Raw genomic sequence first — 23,794 nt, forward strand, 5'->3', positions numbered from 1 at the left:
GAGAAGGTAAAAGAGTCCCACATCAGTGAAATGAGAAACTTTGCAAAGGCTTGCCAGTTGGTTTTATGGCGGAACCCCAACTTTCTATATGCTATCAGAGCATGTTGATTGCTTATAAGATGTTGGACTACTACTCATATTACCAATCAATTTTACGGTGTAACCCAACTTTCTTCGTAAACACATCCAAGTTTGTTGAAAAGTTAAAGAGATGACTGCTCTCATATCAGGTCAGAGTTTTGAAGGCCCTTAGATTCAAAATGAAGGAAGAAGAATATGCAGACATGCTTTTGTGCATGTTGCCGTTTACTCAATTTAGTTAATAATCCATTATAATATTTCCATCACTTTCAATTGGTTTTTTTGTAGCAGCCGGCCATGGTTGAGCATATATTCATTTAGTTCAATCTCTCAGATCATAGCATTCTTCCACAAACATGGAAGCTTTCATTGCAGTAATTGTAGTAACTTTGTTCATCGCTTTTTTCCTTTCAAAATTTCTGTTTAAGGATCAGACCAAAAACCTGCCAGGAGGGTCTTTAGGCTTTCCCTTAATCGGAGAGACGTTCAGCTTTCTTCGAGCACAGAAACAAGATCAAGGACCCGAATGGCTCGAAGAGAGAACATCAAAGCATGGACCAGTGTTCAAAACCTCCTTGATGGGTTCCCCAACTGTGGTGGTTGTTGGTCAAGCGGGTAACAAGTTCGTCCTTGGTGCTGAGGATGATGTCCTTGCCGCCAAGCAACCTGTCACCCTGGTAGCCATTTCTGGAAAGCAAAATATATTTGAACTTACAGGCTCAAGGTACTTAATAAGCCCTCATCTTATGTTTTCGGGAAATTTTTCTCTTATCTAAAAGTCAAACACTTCATATTTTAAGGTTTATAGTCTGATAACACATGCATGTCACGAATTTGGTCCAATAGGATGACAAATGATTAATATCGTGCGTATTGCAGGTACAGATTGGTAAAGGGAGCAATGGTGAGCTTCTTAAAGCCAGAAAGTCTACAGAACTATAGTAAACGAATGGATGGACTGATCAAGACCATGTTACTAAAAGAAACCGAAAACAAAGACACCATAAAAGTTGTGGTCACCATGAAGAAATTTACATTCACCATAGCATCCAGCATCCTTTTCGGCATCGAGGATGAGCGCACTAGGGAGGTTTTGTTTGATGATTTTTCTTTAGCATTCAAAGCAGTTTGGTCTCTTCCTGTTAACTTCCCTGGCACTGTTTACTGGAAAGGCCTAAGAGCCCGGTCAAGGATTGCTAACCAGATTTTGCCAATACTTGAGCAAAGAAAGGAGGCGTTTTCAAAAGGAAAATTAAGCCCTACAAGCGATGTTTTCTCATCATTACTAGCATTAAGAGATGAAAATGAAGAACCTGTTTCAGATGATTTGATCGTGGATAATTATGTCACATTGATGGTAGCTAGTCACGACACTTCAGCCATTCTTCTGAGCCTGATGATATGGAAGCTGTCCAGAGACTCTGAGATATACAACAAAGTTTTAGAGGGTATAATATTTCATTAGGTATCTCCTTTTTTATCTTCCCAAATTTCTCACTAAATTTATATGCCTGTATTTTATTTGCTTGTAGAACAAATGGACATTATAGGGAAGAGGGAGGAGGGAGCAGAAAATTGGCTGACTTGGGCTGAGATACAAAAGATGAAATACACATGGAGAGTTGCACAAGAGCTGATGAGGATTATCCCTCCTGTGTTTGGCAGCTTTAGAAAAGCACTTAAGGACATTGAATATGGTGGCTATGATATCCCTAAGGGATGGCAGGTAACAGCATTTTATATCATCATCTTCAAATATTATATCAACAAGCTAGAACTAAACTATTTGTTAGGACTTTTTTTACTTGGGATGTCTAGTGCACGAGAGATTCTATCTTGTAATTAGCGACACCAATTGGCAACTATCTAATAGATGACAGATGATGTACATGACAATCATCTATGTCACTAGTTATGTGCACCGGGATAATATATTAGTTTCAAGATAGTTTGTCTCTCCTAGAGCGCCCCCAAGCCACTCCTAAGTTTGTGCCTAATTTCCGGACTAGCACTTTTAAAGGAGATCAAGTTCAACTTTCGAGAATGAGAATTAACATGTGAATTTGGTTTTGCAGGTGTTTTGGGTGGCCCATGGAACTCATATGAACAAAGAGACATTTGACAAGCCTACAGAGTTTGATCCATCAAGGTTTGAGAACCCATCAAAACCAATCCCTCCCTATGCTTATATTCCATTTGGAGGAGGCATCCACACTTGCATAGGGAATGAGTTTGCAAGAGTAGAAGTGCTCACTATCATCCACAACTTGGTGACAATGTATGAGTGGTCTCCGGTGTACCCCGATGAAGCTATCACCAGGCAACCAATGCCATATCCATCCATGGGTCTCCCAATCAAGATCAAACCAAGGAAGCCTTAATTACAACACAAGGCTTTGTTTATATGCCTTGCAAAGAATTGATAATTTGTATCTGCATCTCATGGCTTTACTAAGATTTTCCGTCATGAAAATTGGTTGTGATCACTATATACTTATTAGTCATAAGGGCATTGTAACTAAATCTTTTAGTCATGAAGAGTGGTTGTGACTAAAAGTCAGGATTTGGTTTAATTTTCTATTAACAAATTATGTTGTGACTTTAGTCGGTCAATGTTTATTTTTTGTGGCTAAATCAACTAGTCACGAGGTTTTTAGTCACAGTCCAATTACAGAGCTTTTTCGTGACTAAATATTTTAGTCACAACGTTTTGTACTATTGATCACAACTTTCGTTATGATTGAAAGACTATTTTTTTTTTTTTTATAGTGACTCGTTACCATCCACAACTTGGTGAAAATGTTTTGAGTGGTCAAAGGTGCACCTTGAGGAACCGATAAATCGTAACCTAACCCAGCGCCATATCCATCCATGGGTCTCCCAATCAAGATCAAACCAAGAAAGCCTTAATTAGTACAACGCTTGTTTATGCCTCATGCTTTGTGTTTGATAATATTCGTTTGTCCTTCAAAAGAAAATCTTGTATGAATTCATGAAATTATTGATGCATTATAAAATAAAGTTGGGTTAACCTAACTCTTTTCCTTGATATATCTTACTTTATTACCTCAATTTTTACGGATTACTATAGCCTTATTTGCTCAATCTTGTTCACATCCGGATTAGGGTTTGTAATGTGGACTTATAGTCCAAATGGTAAGAACATTTACCTCTGCATCTAAGGTCATGTTCAAATTTCCTTCCACCGCAATTCTTCTGTCGTTTGGCAAAAAAAAAAGAAGTGTTACCAGCAACGTATTTTTTTATTTGAATAATTTTAATTTTAATTTCTATTCATTTCATCCTTCTTTTTGTAATGATTTATCCGTAAATATTTTTTAGTTATGCGTTTGAGAGAATTGAACTCCAAACATCTCTTAATCTGTTGATTACCTACAGATGTGCTAACCCAGGGCTTTCATTTTATCTTTTGATTGTCAATCTCATAGCATATCTCATGGCCTCATAAATTACAAGCTTTCGTTTCTTCAAGTTGTCTGCCTCTAGGGATTTTAAAGGCCATATTTCCCAGCCTAGCAAAGTCTAGGCTATGGAATTAGAGGTGAAAAATCAATCCTTCAGATTGTTAATGGATACTCATTAAGAACCATTTAGTTTGATTTTACCTTAAACCATCATCACCACTACCAATTTTTCCTGTATATAATGGTGATTTCAAATTAAAAGGATCTTAACAGGTACCCATTAACAACTCAATAGGTTGATTTGTCACCTCTTTATGTAATATATGATATCTATAAAATGTTAATACAAAATGAAGATACATACATATATATATATATATATATATATATATAATGATGAATTAATTAAGAAAAATCCAACCACTGGAAGAATAATGTTTGGGAAATAACTCAGTGACCATAAGAACTGAGAATGTTGGATAAATTGTGGTCTCCAAACTCTCTACAAAGGAAGGTGGTGGCGATGACTTGGTGAATACGGGGAATATGATGAACTATTCATGACGAAAGAATTTGGGCTACTAGCATGGCCTCTGTTTGGGGTCCTCGGAGTCATCGGCGTCACTGGGCTTTTTGATATTGGCGATGTCATTGAGCTCTGGCCGTAGCCTCCGTTGCCGGCACTTCTTCTCGGCCCTTTCTCAGCCCACTTGAGCTCTGCTTGCTTCACCCTGGAAGGGTACCTTGACCAACACCCAAACTTCCCTGCTCTTTGTATGTACCTATAAGCCAATTTACTTGTGTCATAAAATAAACAATGAGACAAAAATATTATTTTATCCGAACATCATGTTGTGGAGTTTCTTTCTTCTTGTATTAGGCCACTGTCAGTTTGTGAAGTGCCAAGTATGAAGAACCAAGGACGGCAACGCTATAATACATTTTATATTAGGAGTTTTAACAAAAAATCCACGGTATTTTCATTAGTTTTCCTTTTTATATTTTGTAATTTAATGTTACTATCGGCTTCGTCGGTTAGAACAACCTCATTGCCGGACTTTGTTTTTTTTTCAGTTTTCTTGTTTTTTTTTAGCTTGTGTAGCTTGCTTGTAATTTATCGTTACATGTATGATAGTTGATGTGTTCAAAAATTCAACATTATAATGGTTTTCATCGTTTTTCTTGAGCATATATTAGTCTATTACCATTTTTTCTAGTGTTTGACACCATATCGTCCAATCTATGGTTTAGGAGTGGAAACCAATCCATGAAAATGGTATATCTCCCATCCCAACCCAGCTCGACTCTGCAGCAGCACGATATTGTCCACTTTGGGACCTGGTCACGCCCTCACGGTTTTGTTTCTAGGAACTCAGACGAAAATTTCTCAGTGGGTGACCCATCGTAGGAATGCTCTCGCCTGAACTCGCTTAATTTCAGAGTTCTAATGGAACCTGAAACCAGTGAGTTCTCAAAAGGCCTCGTGCTATAGGGAGGGAAGTATGTACATATAAGGCACGTCACCCCCTCTCTGTTGGTCGATGTGGGATGTTACAATATATTATTCTTTGGGATATTTTTTTTTTATTAATGGAAGCGAGATAGAGGACTCGGATTAATTGAGACGCATTTCAACATTGAAAGAGAAAGTACCACTAACTACATAATAATTGGTAAATTTAGGGCAGTGTTTAAGCACTTAAAGAGCTCGGTCTCGGAATGTTATTTACATAATTAATTAACAACATTTTCACCACAAACCTAATTATATGGTTGATGATTTTGCTATAAAAACTTCCCACATGCCAAAGACTTAAAAGAGAACTGTTATTGATACTTTATAATCATCATACATTACTTAAAGTACAGTTTCGCTAATCTATTTCTTTACAAAATAACTAAATTATCTTCATAGAATGCGAATAATGGTTAAAATAAGAAAATTTAAAGGAGTTTTAACGAAAAGCCCACGATACTATTCACTTTAACGAAAAACCACATTTTTACACTAAAAAGTCAATCCTTGTACTATTCACTTTACCCTTTATTTTGTCATTATCATTAAAACTCAAAGTTTTCAAGCCATTTTTATTAGTTTTCCTAAAATTTAATCATTCTAAAGTTACTCATCGGTAATAATCGTGTTGAGCTCATGACTTGAATCTAAATATCTAGTAATTGTATGTGATAGGAATTCAACTAAGTAGAAAAAAACTTAATCATAGTTTAACTTGACCATACCTTTGGCTGAATCTCCTCCCTAAACACTCGACGCATTTTCTACCTTCTGTCATTTCTCCCATCCCTAGAATCACGCATTGTCTACAATACACTCTACCACATACCTGTACACAAAATTAAATTACTAATATCTGATCCATCGCCATTTCCATACATGTGTTCAATATTTTATCAGATAAATCAAGCATTACATATTGTAAATTTGTACAAATAACACGTACCAGGCAACGGTGGCGGAAAATATAGATGTAGGTACTGCAAAGGGTGCAGATATTAGAGTGGGGAATCCCAGGCCTTCTTATTCCTCCTCTCTCTTTCTGGTACATGGAAGCCATGCTCACACCGCTCACACCACTCACATCATGATCAAAAGCCCCCATGCTAGTCTCCAATCCATGCTTCATACCTGAATTACACGTGGGACCAGGACTATTCAGACTCATATGATGACCATTATTAACTGCATGGCCATCATGACCATGATGCATCCCACGATGCATCTGATGGTTATGATGATGGTCGCCACCGCCCATATATTGACCGTGACCTCCATGGCCATGCTGCATGTCATGGTTGACTTCACGTTGATGACCATGATGACTATTCATATGATGATCAATATGCCGATGATTATAATCATTGTTACTACCAATGTCATATGGACCGACAGGGACATTGTCTTCGTTGTTGTGGTGGCGGTTGCGGTGGTGGTTATCTCTGGATGCTTGCAAGGCACGGTTGAAGTCAAGGCTGGGGAGTTTGGTCAAAGGAGAGGGGGAGGATGCTTGTGCGGTGGATTTGAGTTGAGAGATAGGATTCAATAATAATGGAGTAGGTTTTTTTTTCTTTTCTGATGTAACTTGGTGTAGTTTGAGCTCTGCAAAGTCCTGGAAAGTTAGGTTCACTGACTCATCTGGGATGCCTTGGTACATGTCTTCAAGCTCCATTCTTGCCTTGCTCAATGTTGCCTTGTCCCCCATCTCTACAGTTTTTTAGAGAGAGAGAGAGAGAGAGAGAGAGAGATGTTTAGGTTCCAAATGTTTAAGAGTGAATTAGTGGTTGGAATTAAGATGGGATATTAAGTTGGTTTAATAGGTTCCAATGAGAACGAAGACGGTAATAAAAGGACAAGCTGGAGGGCCGGCCGTGGACATTGAGCAAAAAAAATTTCTCCCATACTGAAACAAGGTAGGTATTAAGGATTGTGATGTGTATTACAAAACCCCCCATAAAAATGGGTTGAATTGGCCCTCAACTTTGACGCATATAAATTACTAATTATTCCCCATGGTACGCTATTTAACTGGTTTGAATGTTAAGCAGGCCTGGATTAGATCAGTTGGCAAGAGAAAGCGCGTTCGTCCGGTTGCATTTAAGTGCAAATCATTCCCATAAATTAGAGTAGTTTAGAATGTGTGTATACGTATATAATCTTTGTCTAAAAAAGCCTATGAATGTCGCAAAATGAATGGTTATTTTGTAAGGAAAACTAATGAAAGAGGTTTGAAAATTTTGAGTTTTAACTATAAGGATAAAATAAAGGGTAAAATAAATAGTAACAGTATTTACTTTTTAGTGTAAAAATGCAATTTTTCGTTAAAATGAATAATACCTAGAGCTTTTCATGAAAGTTCCCTATTTTGTATAAGGTTGAGATTAAAAACAAAGCAAATTAGCAGGCAAAAACTTATTGTCATTTCATGACTTAGCTAATAAAAACAAACCAATATTGACCCTCGTAGTGCGATGGTTTCTTCCTCAATTTTAAATAAAGACTTCTTTTGTGTTTGAATCAAAGAAAATCTGATACATCGTGAATAAATTAGGTTTAAATTTGATTCTTAAACCTTTAGTTTATGAACTGCATCCCATGTTTATATTATTTGAAAAAAAAAACTAAATAAATAAACAATAAAAATAAATCAACGTGGATGACGGATATGATCAACCCGGCCAAGAAAAAATAACTAATCCGTGGCCGGCCAATATTGTTTTTGTTTTTCACCTACTACAGCCAGTAATAAAATGTGTGCTGGTATCAAAACATTGGTCTTCACTCTCTTTTTTGTTTGAAAAACGGGGCTAAAAGCAAGAGTCCAAACAAACTTACTCAATAATAAATCTAGACCGGGACATCTCAAGTTAATCCTCATGAATAAAACTAACTAAACAAGAAAGAAGAGTATCAAAATAAAAATTACCTAAATTTAAATCAAGACTATAGGTCGATAAACTATCCGCCACAAAGTTCTTCTGTCTGTAGACATGCTGAAGTTTGCATTGCCAAGATCTTGAAAACAATTCTCGACAGACCAAAACAAGGGGACCTTGCAACACCAAATGAACTGTGACTGTAGAGTTTGATTCCACCAATAATTTATCAATTCGTATTCTCCATGCCAATTGTAAGCCTTCACTCTTTGCTTGGTGAATTTTAACGCCTAGTTGATGAACCAAAAATGGCCGATTAATATTGCCGATGGACAAATAAACTATGATTTCTTGCATTTTGTATCTGTTTGGATTCAAAGATGGAGCAGCATTTTAAAAGAGAAAATTAAACATGAGTATGAATGAGCGAAAAAAAGAAGAGAAGCACTTGTGAATTTCACTGAAAATTTGTAATATTTATCAAGATTAACGTAAGAGTTTAGGAAAAGAAAAAATTTGACAGGGGGCACTTCCACAAAAGGGAGTGATTGCGCTCGGCAGCCACATTTTTTCACCTTAAGCACATCCTTTTTTAATCTTGGCTCTTGATTTTCGTTTGATTAATTAATCCAATAACTAAAAAGACGTAAGGATGTTCAAAAAGTGAGAAATAGTGCACATAAATTATTTTCTTTTTCACAAATTGAGATTTGGCGTAGGAGGATCAAAACGTATCCGAGAAACCGGGGGAATGGAATGCAAAAAGTAGGAGAGGCACACAAACAGGTTAACCGTATCGGCCATATTGTTAAATTTGGAATGAAAGGGGAAGAGTAATGCTTCCTAGCACGGAACATAAAACATACTTTGTCATGACCACCTAGCTCGGATTTTCTTGTTTGCTTCGTTCTTTTCTTTGACATATGTTCCCAGCAAATCATTTAGATCTGAGTTGCACGTAAACGAAGCACCGAAGAACAAAAGAAAACTTTTAAACCCAGTTGTAATTGCACCCGACGTTAACAGTTAATATAAAAAAAAAGATGAAAGCTAGCCGAACCAAAGATGTTGCAGGTTACCAAACCATTAAATCTAAGTGAATCGAGGCGGCGTAGACATAAAATCAAAAGTCCAGTGAGAGCGCATTGGAGAGTGAGAGTGATGAAGAAGATTTAGGCCTCAAGTTTAGACGGATGAATCGAGTATGCCAGAGAATACAAAGTGTCGGAAGAGGTTATGAAATAGACGAATTCGTGGGGAGATAACATGTTCTCTGAGAATGTGTTGTTGATGGAATTTTTTTTCCATAGGTTTGATTTCTTTAAGTAATCTCGTACGAATCCGATTCCCGCAACAGGGAAGTGTTCACCAACTGTCGCATAATGCAATTTTCAACCTTCATCGATTCGTCTGTTTCAACTTTAGAGACAAAGGTAAAATTTGTCCACACGAACATAGCAGACGAACAAAGAAACAAAATTACATTCACTGGCTGTGAAGACTCGTAAAGATGTATAGGACTGCCCTCTATAAATAAAGCCAAATAAAGATATATTTCCGACAAAAAAAGAAGGGGCACGGCCGGATTGTTTCAGTCCCCATCACCTCTACCCTCCAAGTCCCACGCCGCTGCCACGGATGAAAGGCTGCCTTCATTACACAAGAGTTTATCAGTCTCCGCAGGATCTTGTGTACGTAAAGATGAACCAAGACCGGCCTGTGGCTCGCACATTCTGTTTGCAAGGCCACTTTCCTTTGTGCTGTTCTTTACTGGTTGTTGAGCAACAGCATCAGCGAGTCTCAACAAGTTCAATCCTGAAACCTGCACATAATTGTGTTTGGGCTCACAATTCAGATCAATTTGTCCAGCGCATGAACTTTCTGCCACGTCAGCTTGAATTCTCTTCTCGCAGCTGCTTCCATTCTCCGATAAGTGATTCATATGCAACTCAATCTCTGTTGACGTACCATTCATTTCTGATTCATCCTTGTGGTCATTATTATCCCTGTGGGCATTCTCCATTTCACGTTCTGATTTGCGTTTCCTCTTGTTCATCATCAGGGTTTTGAAGCGCCGTTTTACTGTCATGCACACGTTGCATGTGCATGTTGGCTTGTGCTTGCCCTTCCCGCTTGGGGGTTGAATACATACTATGCATGTGCAACCTGGGCGATGACGCGGATGTCTGGTTGTGGCTCCAACTGATTGTTCATCAGCGTAATCCACACTATCTCCCAGAATGGCAGCACTGGCACTAGCCAGGGCATCCAAGCCAGAAGGTTCATGTTCCTGGGCTTCATTATGGTTCACTACGATTCTTCGCTTCTTTAAATCTGAGTGAAAAACAGAAAAACAAAAATCTATCAATGCCTAATTTGACGGATGTGGTTGGGAATGATAGGTGCATGCGTGTTTGATAAATGTATTATATAAAAGAGAAGGGACACAAGGTTCAAGTTATACCTTTGCTTGGTCTTAGAAGATTATCCAATTCCTTTTGGCTCATCTCCTCTGGTGCAGAACATGAGCACCTGCGAAGATTAAAAATAAACACAATCAATCTTGCATCTCAGTGATCTCATGGAAGAAGATTAAAGATTTAAGTTGCACCTGTTTATATCCCAAGAATTTTCAGAGCACGTCCACTTTGGAGGAAGAAGAACGTCAACAGGCAACCTCCGCCACTTAGAGCAATCATCACACTGAGCCCATTGTTCCTGTCTCCTGGATATAAGTTCCAGATTTCACAATGCAAGGACAAAGTTAGTCCTCAGTTTACAGTAGAGGGCCTACTTATGAGGCGCACACTCATGTGCCAAATAGCTTCGATCACTACATTTTAATAGTGGTTTTTTTTTTTTTCCAAGAAACTTGAAGATGCTCTTTCATGTGGCTAGGTATAAATTAAATACAGCCCTCTTTCTTGATATGATAAAGGTAACATAACACATTATATCTCAGAAGTACTTACTCAGATTCGGCGATGAATAGAGATCTCTTCCCAAAAACTGGGGGCTCCTGGAAAAAATGAACATTGATCAGTCAACTCACCAAAGAACGCAATGGAGTTTGTAATTTTAACGGATTGAATCTGTCAAAGAATCATAACACACATGACTTCATATAGCAAGAGGGACACTGACTATGACATACTTACATCGTACTCTTCGAATTCATGATCTTCTATAGTGACAATGCTTGGTTTGACACTCGGGGGTGGACGAAGCAAGTCCTGTGCTTCTTCCCATGTCAGTCTCAGCTCCAGAACATCTTCACTATGCAAGAGCAACCTCTTACTTTTAGGCCCAATATTTCGGGCCCTCTTCTTGTCAGAATTCGACACAGGCTTCTGCTGCAGATCCTCACTTGTAAAGTGACTATGGTTCTCATTATCATGCAAACTTGTATCCCCATCAGCCAAATGCAAATGTCCTGATAGAGCATTTAGGTAAGGGTCTTTGCTTCCTGTACTCGTTTGATAAATACTAGAGTGACCACTTCCTGTTACCAGATTCTCAACAACGCTAGGACAGGAAGTTTCCCCAGGAGTTCCATTGGGAAGGAAAGATGTTTGGGATTCCTAATTATTTAACATTTGTGTGGAAATGTCAGATTCCATCAGAACAAAGGAACAGAAACACAGTATGAAAGTACGAGGGTGAAGAATTTCAAGAGATATGAAATTATGACACTTGACCTGCACATCTAAACACCTTGATGCCTTACGAAACCCAATTACAAGTCTGCCTCCGGGATCTATCCGACTGAATGTCACTGCAACAAAAAGAATCAGATCCAAATCTAGACTTCAGCTGGGAGGTCTTTTTCTATGGCGAAAGGAATGAGAAGCTAATGAAATTACTGGAAAGATGAAAATATGTGGACTTTTTATCTTAATCCTCTAAGCCAGAATATAGTTAAGCATACCAGTATCACCAGCTTGAAGTTGCATAGACTGTATGCAAGGCGTTACTCCTTCTAAAACATACATCCTGCTATTATTATTTGGCCAAAATCTGAACTGAAACGTCCATTCATTACCCTTGACATCTTGAATCCTTATAGGAAGGCCTTCTGATTGAGAAATAGGAGGAAAGTATGCCTGCATTCACTTCCAGTTCAAACAAATGTGGCAAAGGGGAAATAACACATACACAAACATGGCAAAAATGTAAGGCAAGGAAACGAAAAAAAATTAATCCCCACCTAAACTCCCGAAACTAATGAATAACATAATCTCGAATTCATAAAATGCCTTCAAAGAAATTAACTTGTTAATTTTTACCTCAGCACATGCTTTTGGGAGAACCAGACGACCAATTCGACCTGCATCGCTGGCACTCAGTACCTTCTCGAACAGTGGCACAATAGTAGAATTCAAACTGAAAAACATTTAAGGAAAATACTACATTCAAATTGACAGATAATCAAAAGCATATATTTACTAAGTAAGAAGTGTTCTGCACCAAATAGAAATATAAAAGCGATTAAGGATACTCTCCAGCTAATTTCTGCAGCTCTTGGTCAGTAATCCTTGGCCAGTATCGAGGAAGTAACTGACTCTTCCCTCGCCCTTCAGCCGGTGGCCTTGCAACACGCACATGATGAACAGGAGGGGGAGGTCTCAAGGGTCTGGGAAAAATAGGCTGAATTTTTTGCCCCTGTTGGAAGGAAGAAGACGTCTTAATCTGATCTCTTCTCTCCAAAATTCCCCCAGTAAAGGGTTGAGCAAAGTTTGGAGTTGCAGATGGGCCTCCCAAAGTCATACTCAAAGACGGGTCAGAGGATGGCTTATTCATATCTTTGACCTCTATCATTATTCTACCATTGTCTGGTTTGGCAAATGTTAATGATCCAAAAGATGGCCTGCTGATACTTGAAAATCCAGGGCCAACTTCCCCCCTTGGATAAGTAACTTCTTCACGTTTGGTTTGCACAGGAGATACATTTATTTCACCTCTCTGAGATTGAGATGAAAGGTTGGATTCATTAGCCTCCATGACTTGACACAATTGCAAAAGTTTTCCCTCATTAGCAGTATCACTTAATGCTCCATTCTGAGGAACAGTTGATTGCTGATCACCGGAATCACTTATTTTCAATCCACCAAATCCATTTAAAACATCACCGTCCTGAATCTGCATTTAAGAAAATAAGAATCCATGAAATTCCTATAGGTCATCTTTGTGTGTATGTGAACAAGAGTGAGAGATGCAGACAGGTACACTGTGACAGATAAAGACCAATTGCTTACATATACATTGATTACCGATAGAGGATATCTAAAAATACTATTGGGAACCTGTGAACATTTCACAGTATGTCAACCATAATATTTTTCCATCTACTTGAATAGGTTTGCCGTTGAGCAAGTGAAAACAGATGAATCAATGTTATGAATATACGTAAGTACAAAATAAGACACATATATGTACATATATAATCTATGTTCTAAAGAATGAAGTTAACTATCAACCATGGAAGCAGATGGGAGAGTTTAATGCAAACAAATGATACGGTGGGGACAAAGATAGTGACTTATAATGGGTATATAATAACCAAAAACTGAAGTTGTTCATACCATGCGAGGTTGAGAAGCACAGCCAATGCACCCTATGACTTATAATGGGTATATAATAACCAAAAACTGAAATTGTTCGTACCATGCGAGGTTGAGAAGCACAGCCAATGCACCCTATACCTCCAAAATCCAGGCACTCATACAATATCTCTGAGACTATGCATCCACAGTGGAGAGGCTGCACAAAATTGAATAATTTTCTAAGGTAAAGTCAGAGAGAGTAACAGAGTGGTGTGAAGAGAGCTTGAATACTATTTTTTTACATGAACAAACTGCAAGCTAACCTTGTGGCACAAATTGCAGTCCCTCCAACCAGTTTCCCCAGAATGGAATGTATTGCAGTAAACTGAATTCTCATACTCAACTCTGGAGTACAAGCAATGCCATGATCAGCAACGGAAATATTTTTAAACCAACATGGGAAATATGTAAGTATTTATGAGCATACAAAAAAAAACCAACCCTAATGATATGGCATGTTTACAACATAAAGTCTCAGATATTAGTGTGGGAGCAAACAAACAAATCAAAAGATGATAATTCTTTCCACGATACTAACATCTGATATCAAGTGACTTCTGAAAGACTAATATCCAGTTCAAAAGAGAGTGAAGTCATCTGTTCCCGTTAAGCTTTCAATCCGCATAAAAACAATAAAATACAATTGCAAGTAATATAAAATGCAAAATATTGGAACATCTGAAACAACAGCAACTGATAGGAAAACATAAGCACTCAAGCCTATTACATCAAGATGAATATGGCTAAAGTTAGGTTCTACAAAGGTTAGCTGATATAATTTCGGCTCCAATTACTTGGGAATAAATAATTTCACAATTTTCTTATTCATAAATAAATTAGCCGGACCACAAGGATAGCAAAAACTCATCATACTATCAAAGATACTCTTTAAGGCAACAAAAAGGTAAACAATTTTCTTGTTCTTGCGATTTCTCCTTTACATCAAATAAATTAAAAGATACTAGCTTTTTAGTATTTCAAATAAGGATTTTAATTTTACCCTGATTATATGTTGATCATCGATAATTCCGCTCATTCCTCCATGGCCGACGATAAAAATAGAAACAGTTCATGAACAATGCAACTAGTCCTAACCCACAATACACATCAAATCCCACGTCAAGAACCACAACCCATATTTCCACAATGTCCTCCCAACACCGTATCAACAACTGAACAGCTGAAAGATCAAAACTTTGGTCAGCAAAAATTAAAAAGAGGGAAAAAATTTACCCGCACTTGTAGCAGAGATGGGCAAATCCACCGGTTCGCAAAGGCCAACCTTTCTTCCATTCGTGCGTATTGGCCATCCTACACGAAGGATTCATGCAAATCTTGGACTCCATCCCCCCAAATTCAAGCTCTCCAAACCCTTAAATCAAACAAAACAGAGCAATCAAACCCAAATCGCTAAAGCTCTTTTGATCAAAAGCTAGAAATTTAAACAGAAACCCCAGCACTAAACACAATCATACACAACATTTGAGATTTGGGCAATTATTAAACAAATACGTAATTAAAAAAAAATTAGCAAAGAACAAACCTTGTTTTACCCAAATCGAAACCCAAATCTCGAAAACGACTAGTCATCCAAGAACAGAGCAGAAACCCACTCTGGAAACCAACCGGCCACGGCGGCGGCTGCGGCGGCGCGCTCGATACAGTGAGCTGATGAAGAAGAAACGAGTCAAAACTCAGTCAGCTGGGTTTTACCGTTCACGAACGTAATTAGTGGGGAGTGGGGTTTTTGGGGGTCTGTGTGGGTAAGACCAGGAGAGAAAACGTGCATTTAGAGAGAGAGAGAGAGGGAGGGAGGAGAGAGAGAGAGTGCATGCAAAGCAACAGATGCATAAAATGCATGCACGACACTTGAAGACACGCCGCTTAACACAAGTCGTCTCCCTTTTTTACGCCATGTATTGAAATTTGTATTTAGAGAGAGAAAGGGAGGAGTGAGAGTATTCCTATTAGGACAGTGATGTGATACGATGACCCGATGGTTTCGTTATGGGTTTTTTTGGTTTGGGTGAGCTCTCACCTGTCAATTGGATTTCTTGGTTTTTTTTTTAAATGAAACTAAAGAAAAAAGTTTGAAAATTATAAATTTTAACGATAAGGATAAAATGAAGGCTAAAGTGAATAGTACTAGGATTGATTTTTTAGTGTAAAAATATGATTTTTCGCTAAAGTAAATAGTACCGAAAGCTTTTCGTTAAAATTTCCTTTTTTTTTCTGGACCAAGAAAAGGGAAGGACTATTATCTGCCTATATGTAATAGGCTTTTCAAAAAAATTATATTTTTGGTCTTTGTGTTTTACTTTTATTTTCAATTTTAGTCCTCGACTATGTAAGTGTCCGTAATTTTGACTACTTTAATTTAGTGATATTTTTTTACTTGTAAGCAAGATGTATTATGTTTAATTTTCGTAAATAATAAGTTTAATATCAATCTATTATAATTTGCGCATTGTATAATTATATATATTGTTTTATTTTAAAAACAAAATTTGACATTTAGACCAACTCCAATTCTTGGAGGAAGTCTCAAATTTAAGCTCCTATTCCCCCCGCCAATTTCATTCTAACACTTAGGCCAATTTTCAGTTTTGGGTTAAAACTTAAAAATGGGTCAAATTTCGGCCAACTTTTGACTTTGGGTTAGTGGGAAAGCCCACTTGTGCGAGTGTAAGAGAGGAAGTTGGACGATAAGCGCTCAAATTCACGCACGCCACATGAGGATCGCGCTACAACCCACCATCACTGCTGCAAAGTGCAACCCCACGCATGTAGGTGTGCCACCCACGTCAGCCAAGAAAACAGAGACCAACAGCTCTTTTGGTTAACCAATGGCTCAAATTCAAATGGGCCGTTGGTTATCCACGTTGTTAATTACTTAATTGGTACATGCATGAGGGCATTCTTCCATTAATTATGGTGCTATATATCTTTCGGTATCCTTTTATATCGCATAAACTTATTCTGTATAACTAGGATTAATTAGACAAACCAAAAAATCTTGATGAGCTGGACTGGATTATCATCAATCTCTAAGAGCTGATCTCAAAAGATTAGACTTAACATATCAAAGAAAAATTTAAATAAAGAAGAGGATCAAATAATATTAGAATCAAAACTTTTGAGATCAGAGGAATGTTCCCAGCTAGTACCCAATAATATCAAATCATACATGTTCATATATGATCATATATATCACAAACACCTAAAAAGATGACGAGATATCTGTGACCAATATGATTTTTTCATGATTTTATATGCCTTCTTCTTGTGCCGCAGCATCAATGGGGTTGGGGTGGAAAGATGATGAAAAGCCACATGTTTTGGCTGTCGATGATAGTTTGGTGGACCGCAAAATCACTGAAAAATTGCTCACCAACTCTGCATGCAAAGGTACTGCTACTTTAAAGGTTACTTGGTCGTTGTTGTTGGGTCACGGTGGTCATTAGAAGGAGAAGAAATTACGTGGATTGGGTCTACCATTTTTTTGGTATCTTGATTCAATAATGTTATGTGTAAGTTTCTCTCTTTTGTCATTGTATTATTAAACCGAAACATTTAGATAATGGTAAATCGGTTTCATATAAGTTCTTCTCCATTACGTGATTGGTTAATGAGTCATAGTTTTGTTTTTGTTAAGGAAAATAAGAAAAAAAGGCTTTACGCAACCAAATTAGTATCGCTAAATACTCTTAACTACTTAAGTTACAAGTTCCTTGCAATATAGTTTTAGTTATATAAGCTTTTTTTTTTTTTTTTGCTAAAATGGAGGAACCCCTAATCTATCTAAATCTTGACTCATTATTGGTATTTTAAGATCAACTAAGAACTCTATGATTTGTTATTACTATTTGGCATATAGTTTTTCAGAAGATTTATTTGTTCATTAAGTTGAATAAGTAGTTTTGGGAGGTAATAATATTTGGTTCTTCTTTTCTATATGGCAGTGACTACTGCAGAAAACGCACATGGTGCATTGGAGCTGTTGGGGCTTGCAGATGGACAACAAAACTTCGGCAACACTGTAAGTGGTTTAGTTCTTGAATCGCATTATACAAAGCGATATTCTAAATTACTCTAATCTACCGAGAGAGAACTCGAGAGGACGACCTAAGTACCTCTTGTTTTTTCGATTTGACTCTGAGATTCAATGCACGTGTCTTTGCAGGTTTCGAATGTAAACATGATCATCACTGATTACTCTATGCCAGGAATGACAGGTTATGAGCTTCTGAAAAAAATTAAGGTAAATAATTATGTGACTATTTTATGCTTTAATGTATAGTGCATAATTGAAGGGCCATTTCAATCATGATTTTTTTTTAATTACACAAACGATATTTTACTTTTAAACTAAATTAAATTGGAAGGAAAATTCAAACTCGATTGTATAAGACCTGGTAAACAGGTCATTCTTGTCGTATTCGTGTCATATCCGTTATCTTAACGGGTTCTATCGTGTCAAATCCATTATCTATTCAAACTCGAGTGCATAAGACCTAGTAGACAGGTCATGCTTGTCAAGTTTCTAACCGATAACCCAATAACAACCCAACTTGTTAACAGGTCAAGCCAAAACCTGTTATTTTTTTGTCGTTTCACATTGGGTTAATGAGTCATGCAAAAAATTGTCAAAGCCTAAGCAGGAGCACATCTACTTTTTAATTATGGCTGTAACTAGAACATTTATCTAACCCTGCCAATCTCCCTCTTTAAACAGGAATCGCCAACCGTGAAGGAGATACCAGTAGTAGTTATATCATCTGAGGACATACCTACCCGAATCGAGAAGTAAAAATCTTCACCTAGAAATCTCAATTTATTTATCTTCTAATTTTTTGGGAAATATACAGCAGTTTATTGATCCCTCAATTTTCCTGACCTGAATAGGTGCCTCGAGGAAGGAGCCGAAGAGTTCTTTCTGAAGCCTCTCCGGCAATCGGACGTCATAAAATTGCAATGCCGTTTAAAGGAATTCGGAAACCCTAGCAATGAAGGGGAAGATGACCTCTATAAGGGCATTTAATATCCAAGAACAGAATCCCAAAGGGCCTAACATTTATATCCATCAACACTTCAGTCTTGTTTGATTCGTCAAACACTGAGATACAATGTAACCGTTGTTAATTTCTTTGAATCATATTACGATCTGGGATTTTTTGCCTTCTGCTCCGTTTTGCTACTGTAAAACGTAAATCTACAAGACCGGTATGATATGCATTACACATCCGAAAATGATGTTTACAACGAAAATGTACCGTGCAGTTTGATTCAACAGAATCCTCGCGTCAAAGAGAAGTCAGCCGTGGCTGCCATGTCGCAAACGTGTTATATCTTCTTTAGGTCGTTGTGTGCAGCTGCCTCCTCCAATACCTTCTGCACACAAAGAAATTGAACATAGCTCTGAAGCATCATCACCCGACAGGACGAGTCAACAAAATCACTTTGCTGTTTACTTTCTTTCTTCGTTTCCTGAGGCTCAGCCTCTTCCATTTCTGTAAAAAACAAGCGAATGAAGCACATTAGCCTGCGACAAAATTGAGAAACAAACATTTGCTGAACCTTTGTTGGCAAGAAACTAAAGGGAAGTTCAAGACAGTTAAGAAGAAACACGTACCTCCGTTGTGATTTGGACATGGGATAGGAATTTCGTAACCACAGTAATCCCTGTCAACAACAAAAACCTCTTAGTACAAATATAGAATAGGTTTTATGACTCCAAGAGTTGGCGAACCAAACATATAAACTCGAGGGAGAGAAAATACTTCAATGTTTGTGTCACATACTCTTTCTTTTGTATTATGCTTCCATATTTCGCTGGAGAGTTCATAGATGACGATGTCTTCTCAACCCGCTCAAGCAAGGTTGGTTTTACGCTTGCTGTTAGTCCCGAAGCTGCATCTTTTACTTCCTCAAATTCACCGTTCTTGTTCCATTGTTGATTTTCTGTGTACAGATTGTTCAGAATACAATGTTCTTCCTCCAGCTTAGATTTTTGGCATCGCTGCGATTCAGCTTTTCTTCCCTCATCTTTGCTGACACTTTCCTGCGCTGATAAATCCGGAGATGGTGTCTCGCCATGAGAGTAATGGGACTCTTGTTTTCTTGGTCCAAAACCAATCTTAGGGGTCATAGGAGAGTCATGAAATTCGAAGTTCCCAGAAATCAAACTGCCGGAAGGTGAACTTGCAACAGGTTCGCAGGGTTTAAAATGAGATCTAGGATTGAGATGTAATTCTGGGACAGGACTTGCACTGAAAGGATCTCCAAACAAAATTTTAGAGCCTGCAGATGGGCAGTTTGTCTCTGACTTTTGATGGAAAGAACTGCAACCTGAATTATTGTCAACCGACAGATATCCTTCCTCAGGGAACCAATTGCAGTTTGGGGTAAACTTTTCCTGGAGAGGAGAGTTTGAGCGGTGGAATGGTTTGAACTTCGACGAATCTGGCATCTTCGTGCATGTTCCTGACCCATGTGCAATATCCTCTGGTTGAACAACATGCCTGCTTTTGATCTGTGTCTTTCCTGTAGAAGTTATATTCAAATGATATACTGGGTCAGCGTATGCATTGTCATGTCTTCTCTTGCTCCAAATCCTGGTTGGCTTTGACAGTGAACTATCAATCGCATTGTCCCTCACTGACGTTAAAAAATGGAAAAAAGAACAAATTTATTATGAGTAAAGGTTATCATATTGGCAATAGCAGAAATTTAACTCTGACTCACCACATATTTTCAATTAATATATATACCTGCACTTGATGAGCAAGACTCTTCACTGTTGAAAGACACAGAAGGTAATGAAACATATGACTGTATGAGTCAGAGTAAGGGGTGGGGGAAGAAAATCAACGTTAAGCAAAAGAATGTCGCTAATTACCTGAGCAAACTCAAATTGTCCCTTTCATTTTCATTCATAAAGCTAGACCAATCTGGTTGCCTGGTTACACCACCAAAATCAAAATTCCTTCCTACTGCGTGGCGTCTGTCTAACATCACAAGCAGACACCCTTGAGTTTATGTCTACATTACTGAAAGAAATTTAGCTCAGTCCGAAGGCGTACCTTGCTCCATTGGGAACCATAAAATCATGATACTTTTCTGATTTTTGGTGCTTGAAATATGAAGGTTCCTCTGATAAGAGAGAAGTGAGCAAAGCATCAGACAAAAATCCATAGATGAAGGCAAGCAATTCCATTTCATATAAAGCTAATATATCATATTTTTAGCACAACGTTTCCATGTAAGGTCTTTCATAACATGGTATAAGAAATGGACACAACTCACAACTTAATCCTACTATGCAATGCAGATGATGGACCAATCAAAAACAATTTCAGGATGCAAAAGTTCTAGTATATAATATATAGGTAATGGCTTCTTGAACCCAAACAATTTGTATTTTTATATATGCACACAGCTAAACATAGGCCAGTTAAAGGATTCTACACGCATAGTTCAATTAGGAGTTTCAGACAGAGAGCACCTAAGATGTCGAACTTGTCTGTGATGCCCGTAGCAGACCTGTACAGATGCCACGACTCTATCAAGAAGATATAATTTCTCAAAACAAGATAACTGAAGAAGTAGAAATTAAGTAAGCACCTTATCGGTGAAAAGGATCCTTCAAAAGCAAAATCTGACGTCTGGTATTTTTCGTGCATCAAATTATCATCAGAAGCACAGTTCATTTGACTTTGCCAGTTCTTCCATGATAAATCATGTTCCCATTCATTAAAAGTGTATTCCTCTGGGAAACATGGCCGACCTGGTAGACAATTAATAAATCATATCATCCTATATTTGAACCCTATCAGAAGGCCATTGGTCGAGCAGAATGAAGAGTACTAGTATAGTTAACCATCATAATGTAAATAACAGAAAGATCACAAAATAACTGATTACATTTCTGTTTCATGGACTCATTTACTTGCTACGGAAATGAAAACAAGCATATCTCAGAAAAAATTACTAGTATTTTTTTTGTTCCAGTTGCATGCTACTAGTAAAGTTCATATCATGTTGAATATAATATATACTGTGTTCTCATGACTCATTAGAAATAAAAAAATCAAAGGTCATATTTCCAAAGTAAAATTTCACTAGATTTTCATGAAAATTGAACCTAGAGATCTAGAATAAATAATTACATGCAGCAATGTCAGATAACCCATAGGGAATGGGTCAATAATGCATATCAGGCTAACAGAAATGATGAAATGTTATATATTACATTCTCTTGCAAAGTGTCAACTGTAATAAAGGGCACAGTATAACTCAAGGCAGAAGTATTTACCATCCCATTTATCTTTTCTGAAATTTTCAGCATCGTCAAAGATTCTTCTGCACCCATAATAACTATCTAATCTACCACTGTGACCATCATCCTTTGATAGCGTTTGCTTTGAACTACTGAATGAATCCATTGGATCAGGAGAAAACTCTAAAGCACTGCTATATGGGGGAATATTGATATCTTGCATCATTGCATCCTGCATCAGAAGAAACTAATTTATACCCAAAGAAGAGAGCATAATCTAGCTCTTCCAAATGAAAATTTTAATGGATCGTACAGGATAAAGATACTAAACAAGGGTTCATATATCAGAGAGATAAAAGGGACTGCACAAATAAGTCACTTAAGAGTTAAAGTGCATGGAAAAGTTAAGATTACACGATAAGAATTCAATCAATAATGCCTCTCACCATTTCAATTTCAAAGTCATCCAGATGCTTATGACTGTTGAATGATTTTTGTCCCCTCGCAGCATTCAAGGGTGAGGAGCAATCATAGGAGAATGTTCTACAATCACAGAAATTTAAGCCATGTGCAGACAAAGTTAGAATCTTCTTTTAAATTTGGAGTCCCCACTTTTGACCAAAAATGTATAAGCTCCGCTATTACATGTCTTTTGGTATTTAAATATAAGATTTCCATGAAATTGGTGAAAGCCATTCATGGAAAATAAGAAATATTTGACAAGTGTAGCATCCTAGTTAGCAACAACCTTAGCTGACCGAACAACAGTTGGGAATCGTTACCTTCCAGGCTGTCTTGGTGAATGGACTGGTGTTTCCATTCCCATTTTACCCAAACCTGATAAGTAAGGATGTGCAGTGAAAACACATATCAACCAACATCAGGAAAAAAAAATAGCAGGCACTGTTTCTCATGGACTCAACAGCTTCATTAAGAAGGGATGGGAATTACACGATGTCAATTGTTCGACAAACAATTATTTTAGTATATTTTTTATTGTTTTTCAAGTAAAGAAGCACTACAACCTATAACACCTGCATCTTACTTCCAGAGAGTTGGGAATAACCTTATGAAGCAACTCTTCCAATTAAAATTGAGCTTTTAGTCATAAGTATAAAGGAGACCGCAAAATTTGAGCAACACAATGGTGGACAGTAGTTCGTGTTGTATAGAGGAATACAAAATAGAAGATATTACTTAAGGATCTGAATTAACAGAATTATACCTTCAACTGAAAATGCAACATGATCTTCATATACTGGGCTTTCTTTTACATAGTCATTCAACCCATCATCACCAAGAAAATCAAGTACAGAACACTCTGAAACAGAAAGGAGCAATTTATGAAAAAAAGCTTCAATACTCAGAGGTGTATCTAAAAACCTGAAATGACAAGGAAGTGGCTTTCAAGGAACTATGGCAAAGTTCTATTGACAACCAACTTCTAAACTGTTTTCGCAAGCTAAATCTGTAAGGACAGATACCAAAAGTTAGAAAGTAAGAAAGTTCAAAACTGTATTCAATGCTTTTATACTTACGCTGCTCGGTGCCTTCTCTCCAGTTTTCATTGCAGGACTTGTTATGATTAAGCGAATCACTAAGCTTAACCCTGTGATGCAAAATAATATATCAATTCTCCACTGGACAAAGATGTACTCTAGCAAAACAATCACACATGGAAGCAAGTATGCACACAATTGTGATTACTATTATCAATTTACCAGCAACAAGACCACAATCTATATGTACAAAGTCAACTGACTGTTTATAGTGAACTGTAACCACTTGAAACCAAAGTAGCTTGGATTTATTTATTCAGTTACAAGTAAAAATAAGGCTTTGAAATGAGTTTGGTGAGATATAGCTATGTATGGGTGTGATGATATTCCACAAAAAGTACACATGTGCACACACACATATCACTCACTTTTTCGGAGATGCAATCTCCACTTGAAAGCCTGATTCAGCTCCTGTATCATCATATAAAAATAATCCATTAAAACATGGTGTATCCA

General features: G+C 37.4%; 4 protein-coding genes across 4 annotated transcripts; 2 read left to right on the forward strand and 2 right to left on the reverse strand.

Moving 5' to 3' along the window:
- Positions 1-226: 226 nt before the first annotated feature.
- On the forward strand, positions 227-2,626 carry LOC137743811 (taxadiene 5-alpha hydroxylase-like). Its single transcript, XM_068483748.1, has 4 exons — positions 227-805; positions 961-1,529; positions 1,614-1,807; positions 2,157-2,626. Exons 1-4 carry the CDS (start codon positions 438-440, stop codon positions 2,460-2,462), a joined length of 1,437 nt encoding a protein of 478 aa, XP_068339849.1. The 5' UTR covers positions 227-437; the 3' UTR covers positions 2,463-2,626.
- Positions 2,627-9,312: 6,686 nt separating this feature from the next.
- LOC137743353 (B3 domain-containing transcription repressor VAL1) lies at positions 9,313-15,379 on the reverse strand. The gene is made up of 13 exons (XM_068483234.1): positions 15,045-15,379; positions 14,735-14,873; positions 13,765-13,846; positions 13,563-13,658; positions 12,397-13,037; positions 12,185-12,281; positions 11,827-12,001; positions 11,597-11,673; positions 11,057-11,479; positions 10,871-10,917; positions 10,510-10,623; positions 10,363-10,430; positions 9,313-10,232 (listed from the first exon to the last, which is right to left on the reverse strand). Exons 2-13 carry the CDS (start codon positions 14,845-14,847, stop codon positions 9,490-9,492), a joined length of 2,676 nt encoding a protein of 891 aa, XP_068339335.1. The 5' UTR covers positions 14,848-14,873; positions 15,045-15,379; the 3' UTR covers positions 9,313-9,489.
- Positions 15,380-16,800: 1,421 nt separating this feature from the next.
- LOC137743205 (two-component response regulator ARR17-like) lies at positions 16,801-18,542 on the forward strand. The gene is made up of 5 exons (XM_068483088.1): positions 16,801-16,909; positions 17,464-17,540; positions 17,685-17,762; positions 18,237-18,307; positions 18,407-18,542. The coding sequence occupies exons 1-5, from the start codon at positions 16,801-16,803 to the stop codon at positions 18,540-18,542; spliced, it is 471 nt and encodes a 156-aa protein (XP_068339189.1).
- Positions 18,543-18,677: 135 nt separating this feature from the next.
- On the reverse strand, positions 18,678-21,039 carry LOC137741353 (uncharacterized). The gene is made up of 7 exons (XM_068481076.1): positions 21,006-21,039; positions 20,584-20,653; positions 20,400-20,504; positions 20,272-20,297; positions 19,303-20,158; positions 19,134-19,183; positions 18,678-19,011 (listed from the first exon to the last, which is right to left on the reverse strand). Exons 2-7 carry the CDS (start codon positions 20,601-20,603, stop codon positions 18,845-18,847), a joined length of 1,224 nt encoding a protein of 407 aa, XP_068337177.1. The 5' UTR covers positions 20,604-20,653; positions 21,006-21,039; the 3' UTR covers positions 18,678-18,844.
- Between the last annotated feature and the right edge of the window lie 2,755 nt (positions 21,040-23,794).

The sequence above is a fragment of the Pyrus communis genome, chromosome 8, assembly GCF_963583255.1.
Source record: "Pyrus communis chromosome 8, drPyrComm1.1, whole genome shotgun sequence".
NCBI lineage: Eukaryota > Viridiplantae > Streptophyta > Magnoliopsida > Rosales > Rosaceae > Pyrus > Pyrus communis.